At 40.7% G+C, this 8,109-nt stretch overlaps 1 protein-coding gene across 2 annotated transcripts; it reads right to left on the minus strand.

Annotated features, from left to right (window-relative positions):
• Window positions 1-5,304: 5,304 nt before the first annotated feature.
• fam174c (family with sequence similarity 174 member C) lies at window positions 5,305-7,902 on the minus strand. Of its 2 annotated transcripts, none has more exons than XM_026996397.3 (3): window positions 7,085-7,902; window positions 6,812-6,958; window positions 5,305-6,688 (listed from the first exon to the last, which is right to left on the minus strand). In XM_026996397.3, the coding sequence occupies exons 1-2, from the start codon at window positions 7,321-7,323 to the stop codon at window positions 6,826-6,828; spliced, it is 372 nt and encodes a 123-aa protein (XP_026852198.2). In that variant the 5' UTR covers window positions 7,324-7,902; the 3' UTR covers window positions 5,305-6,688; window positions 6,812-6,825. The 2 variants fall into 2 exon arrangements, with proteins under 2 accessions (XP_026852198.2, XP_026852191.2); XM_026996390.3 differs by having other exon boundaries at window positions 6,830-6,958; window positions 7,085-7,873.
• Between the last annotated feature and the right edge of the window lie 207 nt (window positions 7,903-8,109).

An 8,109-nucleotide genomic window follows, 5' to 3' on the forward strand; every position in this document is an offset into this window, starting at 1 on the left:
GAATTAATGGTCTAAAAGGCTCGATTTATTTGTTTGTTTATTTATTTCAGTCCTGGTGGGGGTTTTTTGGCATTGGTTTGACATGATGCAGCCTACCTCAAAGGGAGGATGGAGCAGATCAATGAGAGGCAGTCAGAGGAATCTTGAGCACACACAGTGCGAGAGAGCTTTGCTTTCCCACAAGAGTTTTTTCAAAAGGCACTATTATTTATGGGAAAAATAATAAAGTTCATGCATTATAGTCTAATAAAAAGTCTGTTTTATGTGAAATTAAGTTTTTTCTCTACTTTAATTTTATTCTACTTATTACTGTTTAAAGAAATTGGAACATTTTTGATGTTATTTGCTTGACATAGGATTTTTTTAAGTGTTAAGAAATAGCTATAATTTCTTGAAATAATTAATAAATATACAAAATGACCATGACAAATTATTCCAAAGCAGCAAAGCAGCACGAAGAGCTACTGTCCCATGTGTGTTGGTCCGAGAGCTGAGAAGCCGTGTATGAATTGGCTCAAAACAGATTAATGCAAAGTGCTGAAGGGGTCAAAAGGTCGACCGGGTGAACACACAATGAGTTCAGCTCTTTTACCAGGGTCAAACATACAGAATCAGTATAGGCTGAGGCATATTCATCCTCAGGCGCCTAAGAAAATGGAAGGGTCACAAGTAGTAACCCCTCAAGGGCCCCCACCACCCCCATCCCTCTCCACCACCACCCCTAGTGCCCCAACCCCACCCGACTCTCCCCAACCCTCTGACCAGCGCACACTCAGCCTCCAGTCCCACCTCAAACTCCTGAGGAGGGTGCATGTTCCCAAACACTGGCTGCAGCTTTTGTTCCAGAGAGATGCACACCAGAAAAGAGGGGAGTCAAAGGAGCTACAGAAAGAGGAGAAATCTTTAATCACCTCCCTGAAAAGGACTGTTGAGTGGGGCTGTGTCTCCCCACTCCTCTGAACTGTCCGTCAGTCTTACGTTCAGGGGGGCGTTCGGGAGCCGTCTCGCCATGACAGGCGGGACGGAAGGGGCCCGAAGGAGGGCTGGGAAAAGCAGTGTAGAGGAGCGGGAAGGCGAGCGCGGGATTAGGCCAGGAAAAGGAGGAGGGTGGGTGTTGGGGTGTGGGGGGTGGGGATGCAGTACAAAAATGACTTGGGTGGAACCTGCTCACTGCTTGACTGGTGTGTGTGACCAAGCTGGCATCCCGACGCTTTCCCACAATCCAGCTTTGTTCGCTGGCGTGTCACGGCGAAAATGCAAAGCCGTGGAGCACCGAGGAGAGGAGAGGACGAGAAGGAGATGGATATGAAGAGCGCAGGAGCAGCCAGCTTCCGTTTTCCACAGTCCCAATCTGTCCATCTCATTTCCATAAGATTTACTGCTGCGAAAACGCCTCAGTTCCTTTTTTATTATACTCTTCCCGTTTCCTTTATTTAACTCTAAAGCAAAAGAACAGGAACACGGGACTGAACTCTTTGATCCAGTCAGCTTTACTAGTGATAAAGCTTACCGTACGTATCCTCAAACCTTGATGTGAACAGTTTGTTCTAATATACACCCCACTGTTAGACTAATCAGGCTTCATGCAGTAGGATACATCACATACATCTCAAGGAGTCAAGAAAATCTCATTTTTCAGCTCATCTAAAAATGATCCAAAAGTGTGTTTTAGTAGTAGTAATATTTAAAGTATTATTATTAATTTATGATAAATGCCTCAGATTAATTCAAAAGCATATGCACCACAGGTCAATTACATATTCAACAGATGGAGAGAATGAGTATCGCTATGATAACTAATACAAAGGTGAACTAAGAGCTGTGGCTGAGCAATGAAGAACATTGATGTTGGGGTGCTTTCCAAACAAATCCGAAAGTTTACATCTTTCAGATGCCTCATCTTCAAGTGTCCTGCTGAAGTAAAGGTAGTGACTCCATTGTTTACTAAGTGAATAAGTGTGAATAATAAGTTTGGAGGTTTTAATATGACTCTTTATGGCCTGATTGTAAGCTCTCTATTCATTTGAAGAAGGTTGCATGCCTCCAGGTGCTGTTAAAACATTCAGTTGACAGTTTATCATTCAGCAATTATGAATTTAACATAAGAATTTATCTGCTTGCCAGCGTATAAAACGTCAGGGTGCAAACCTTCACGCGATTTCACTTAGCAATGACGATTGCCAGTGAACTTTGTCAGTCGACTCACCTTTGTTTATTAGACTATTTGTGCTTATGTATGTGAGAATGAGAGAAAAGGAGAAAGAGAGTGTGAGAGAGATACAGGCTTCTTTGCCACTTGGTAGATCTATTGGTTTCGTCTCTTTTGTTCTGTCACTTCCTTTGAGGCCCGGAGTCTTCTGCTCACAGCCTTTGTGTCCTGGATGAAAAGGGCGCAGTTTATTATGTCCCCCCGTGGCACTCCGTCAAGCAGAGGCAGCCTCGGCAATCCAACATCCAGCAAGGTCAGGAGGAAAGTTCTCTAGTGACTTTGAAAGCTGGGGGGGGGGGGAGACAGGATGAGAAGAGCAGAGGCTCCAAAAGGCGACAAAGGAAGAGAAATGTTTAAAAAATCCTCCTTTTTACCTCTGCGAACCATCCTGAATTTGACCCGTTTTGTGGACATGCTTGTCAGCCTTTTGTGCTCAGCTTTGTTTAATCTGTTATGCCTGTTCAGATCAAACCACAGATACACACCTGGGCTAAATATGGCTTGCTGTCTCTGTCCCCAGAACACCCTCAAAACGAATCCCCGTCTAAGACCAAATATAAAACAAGGGCCAAGAGCTCCTTTACAGAAAGCCTGTTGTGCTGTAACTGCCAAGCTAACAAATTATCTTTGATTTGACAAACAATGTTAACTAAGAAACTATATTAGACTTTGAGAATTTAACACACCAGTTGGATGTGGCATGAACAGTGCTCTGTGCCTCACATATCCCACCTGTGCACTTTGAACTTTCTTGCAGTAATGACTTGGCCAACCCATTTTGTTTCCTCTCAGCTCCGGCCATTGCTCACGGAGCAGTGAGGAGCCATAAGTTGGGTGTGGGCCCTCGGGGAGGCGGATTTCCCAAGTGTAGCAGAACAAAATGCAAAGCTCTTGCGCCTGTTGAAAGTCGGCAGAGTCCATTATTTTACGCACACCGCTCACACACTGTACAAATGGCTGAAGACAGCCAGAGGATCTCTATGGGGAGGCACGCAAATCTCCACTCCGGCCTCCAGATTTCAGAGAGCCATAGAAAGGGACACAAAGGGGAGCTCTTTATCCACTGAGTAGCATCCTAAAGACAGCACGGAGCAGCGCAGCTGCGTTCTCCTGGCTTTTCACAAGGAAGCTGGCAGACTGCTGAATTGAGCCGGAGAAAATAAGAATCATCAACAGCACTCAAGCTCCCAACCGGGTTTGAAAAGCAAGATACGCACAGCTGGAGCACACCTTATCACTAAGCAGACTTAAAAAAAAAAAAAGATTTTTAAAAACAATAATAAAAAAATGTAAAAATGAGTGAATCTGTCTCTCTCTCCAGGAAGTCTCTTTTTAAAGTGTAGGGTTTTATATGGATCCGCCGTTGGTGTTTCCAGGGCGTTTTTCATTGAGGGGGATATTGGTGCCATTTGTCTCTCAGCACCAGCGGGGTGGGTCACTGAACTTCTTTCCTTTGCTGGCTTGCCTCTGAAAGCTTTCTGAAACGCAGCGAAATGCTGAACGCAAATTACAGAAATCTGCTTTTATAAAGTGAGATTCTGGAATGTAATGTTTCGATTGCAATTGGAAAAATCATCTAAATGTCCATAAAGACTGCAAGCAACAGTTGTTCAAAGGGATGGGTAGATCTGCAGCGGTAGACCAAAACATTCTGCACATACACACATTTGTGGACATATACATAAATACTATATAGTGTGTTGCTATTTACCCAAGAGTGTGAATGTATTTACTGTAAAAGGTCAGTGGTTTTCCGCAAACGCGAATTAAAGCTTTTATTGATTTATTTCCTCGTGTGCTTTGGTTTTGTCTTTAAACGGTTTAAGTGTGTCCAGGTGCTCAGCCCAGTTCCTTCTGCAGTGGCTGCTACTCTGCAGAAGTCCTGCCGACAGTGTTTCTGAGTGTTTAGTGGTCCATGTGTTTAAGGTTGGGCCGTGTGTCTTTCCTGACATTATTTAACTATGCACAGCACTCTGGTCGGCTTTTTTTCATTTTAAATGTAAATAAACTGTACTTGCTTACTCCAGAAGCATAGGGAACATTTAGATGTCATTTATGTGCATTTATGGGTAAGAAAAGCGATAACTAAGAGTATATTGGAATTTTCCTTAAATAAGTAAATTGTATGAATAAATACGTACCATAAACATATAATAGAGTATATAAATATACAATATAAATGAAATAGATAATTGGAAATTGCTGTTAAACTAGTGATATTTATCGACTGCTTTCAGCTAACAATGAAAAAATTATCTGTATGGTAGTAACACTGAGGAAAGCGATCTAAGGATTCAGTCGTGTGCATTTGGTGATTTTTCGTTGGACAGCACTGTTTCTGTTTTTTGTACTCAATTACAAACGTGGTAGTACACAAAACAAGGTATGAGTTTTATATTACAGATATGACAGCATAATGATCAATTACATTGCTAAGCCTTCACGACTGGGGTGGTCTGTGGTAGTGGACTAAAATCCATTCAATCTCAAAACGTTGAGTTTTCTTCATTTTAAACGCAATTTAGTTTTTCTTGTGGAGTTTAAAGACAGAGAGCACCATCTAGCGGCTGCTCAAGAAAACATTTTCAAAAGAGACAAGTACAGTAATACCTTGATACAAAAACACATACGTCCCCTGTGTGGATGAAATTGGAGATGTACAATTTTTTTTGAAACGTTTTAACTTCAAATTACAAGCAACCCAATTCACAGAAAAAAACGCAACCGGGATTAGCAACAACACTTTTTATATTCCAGAAGCTTCATTTACCCACGATCTATATGATTTAGAAGCAGAAAACAGACAAAATCCTATCAGTATAATAACGATCCTTGAAGAAACACTATGGCAGTGCTCCTGCCTGTAAAAGAGTACTGTGTGAAGGTACTGTATGCTGTATAACCTGTTGTTACATGTCAGTATTTAACTATTCAACTGTACTGAATTGTATTTAATTTTAATGGAACCCATTAGGCTTTTCGTGACGCACAGTAATAATAAATTATATCTTGTTGTTCATCTGTCATGGTACTATGCTCTCAACTCACACTCAAAAACACCTACTTTAACATAATGCATCAAATGCATAAAAACCAAGAGTTAAAGACTCTTTATTTGAAAAAGACCTTCCAAGGAATGTTAAATTGTCAACAGTAGCTTGTAGTAACAGCAGCAGACACATCCCGAGAAAATCAGAATACAAGCAGAATTCACATTCACCCTATGGATACAACCCTCATTCCAGATTCCAACAGACAAGAGCTCATTAAACAGCAGGAAAGGCTGACATACAATCAATGAACATCTTTGTTCCATCTATTAAAATGGCATAAGGGGAAGTGGATTTTGGACTACCATCCACTGTGGGTTAACTTTGTGATTTGTCTAGAGTATGTATACACAGACCATTGTGCACAATTGCAGGCCTAATTTCATCAAGTCTTGAGAGAACAAAAAATTATGGATTTCAAAAAAATATAGGAAAGGAATTCATATTCTATGAATATAAAACATCTCCAAAAACATTCCCTAAAGGGTCATTTAGAAATATATTAAATACAAAATATTTTATTTCACAAACTTAAAGCTTTTGAAATATAGAAATACAAAGATTAGCTTTAATCACAAATAATTTCTAATTAGTCAGAACTGTCCCAAAAAAAAAAAGATATTTAAAAGGCACACTTTGAGACTTTTGAATACTGAACACACTACATTAATATTGAGATATTTCATGCACACTATTCAAATGGCACTGTAAAATATGGTAAATAAATAATCAGCTTGTCTGGTGACTTTCAACCTGACTGAAACCAACCTCTTGAATGTTAAGAAATATCGTGGAGAAAAACATTTTCTTGGCCAAACAAAACTTGCATTATACAAGCATCACAACAATCACATTGGTTTTGTTAATAGGGTTTCATATTTGGCGACATCAGCTCCAAAAGTGAGTCTGTTTATAGGAAATCATAAACAAAAAATAAAATAAAACAGAAAGATCATGGTCAAGTTAGCAAAATTTCTTTTGTCAATATGAAATAAATTCATTGGAAGAAAACAAGGTTGGCATGTTTGCAAAAAGAGGCTTTCATGACTCTTCCATCTCTTCTCTGAAAACAACTGTAAAACTGCATTTCCAAAAATTAAAGGAGTTCAGTTCTGTAATTGATTTATACACAGTTTCAGAGGACTTTCAAGAAAGTAGTTTTGGTAGGAAACAGCACCAAAATAAAAGCTTTCACCACTCGAAATCCACAATAATCTCTCAAATATATAACAAACGACCATCTCAAAAGCTCCGAGATGTTCTTTTTGGTCATTTAAGTCCAATACAAGAATACATTCCAAGTTATTGCTGAAACTGTTGACAATATCCGGCATTTCTTCTCTAGACGCCGACAGCATGGAAAGACTGGCACGTATAGCAATGGATTGTCTTCCTTACGTTCTTCGTCCTTGTGTGTTTCCAGATTCACCTGGTGTAAAAACACACGTCAGACAGTTCAGCAAAAGCTTCGCGACTTCAGAGATCACTGGCTACGTTTATTTTAAAAGTCCCAAAGATGAACCTGTTTTTGCACACACAAGCCTTTACTAGCCTCATCGGCCTCTGTCACCTTCTTAAGGACTTGGCTTCGTACACAGTCGTGTCCTCCTCGTCGCTCTCCAGCTGTGCCATTTCTACAGTGTCGTCGTAATTCGACAAAAGCCCATATTTTTTCCTCTGTGTGGTTGTTTTCTTCAGGCTGCATCGATATAACCGTGACATGACAAATGAACACGAGCACGCAGAACAAGGGAGAAAATGTGACTTGTTTGTATTTTTCAAAGGACTGCAAGAGCCACGATAAAATGCGTAGCTGACTACTTACCGGACTGCTCGGACGAGGAAATAGAGGAGTCCGATCACGGTGATGCCGATGAGGACATACAAAGCCCTCTGGACCATGGACACGTCCAGCTCAAAGCTGGGCAGAGTGAAGTTACCTCCACCCTTAGCTACGGTGCTGCTGGATACGCGCTCAGGAGCGACAACCGGCGGCGTCTTAGGGTCCTCAGCGAGCGAAACAGCCACCAAAAAACAGACCGAAACTAAAGCTCTAAGTTTCATGGTGAGGTTTTAATTCCCCCAGACGGATACAAGAAGTGCTGCTTTCGCTTTTGTAACGCAACAGCTAACCTAGCTAGGCTGGCTAACTCTATGTTGGGCTACTTCCTGTTCATACGTGATGACGTCGCCCGTAGTGTTCGTACCAATTTTGTCTTGAGAGACAAAGACAGAGTTTATTATACAAGGACGCACACATAATAAATGACCCCCAATGCTGAGATTCGGCAGAGGGTTATTTACAAGGGTAAATAACACTGTAATCAGTTTCCTTTTCAGCGAATGCGTTCATCAGATGGTATTAGACATTTTGTACTAATCCCCCCGACCCGAAAGCAACGCTATCGCGTAGCCGTAAATGTTTAGGCCCGTAACTTCTACCGTAAATCACTGAACCAAATACTTTCAAATATCTCAAATTAATATTTGTCGTCCACTACCATTCATATCATAAGCAAAAAGAGTGTTGTTTGTGCCCGATCTGCACGAAATTACTGAGTCTGAAGCTCAAAAATGATCAAATACATAAAATAATATAAATAACATGACTGTGATGTGCCAATCAACAGCTCTACTCACTTCAACATCCGTACCGTCTAAACAACTTGATAATGAAACTTTAAAGACAATTCCAGTTGATTTTGACGCAGCTGACCATATTTTACGGACTTTTGACGGTAGGAGGCGCTATCATATGCAGATAATTATTCACCAGTAACCAGTGGTCCGATCAACTCGACATTTTGCGTAGTGATTCTGTGGGCAAGCTGTCTGAAATATTTGTAAAGA

The sequence above is a fragment of the Electrophorus electricus genome, chromosome 26 (assembly GCF_041902795.1).
Source record: "Electrophorus electricus isolate QZ-2024a chromosome 26, ASM4190279v1, whole genome shotgun sequence".
NCBI classification, from domain to species: domain Eukaryota; kingdom Metazoa; phylum Chordata; class Actinopteri; order Gymnotiformes; family Gymnotidae; genus Electrophorus; species Electrophorus electricus.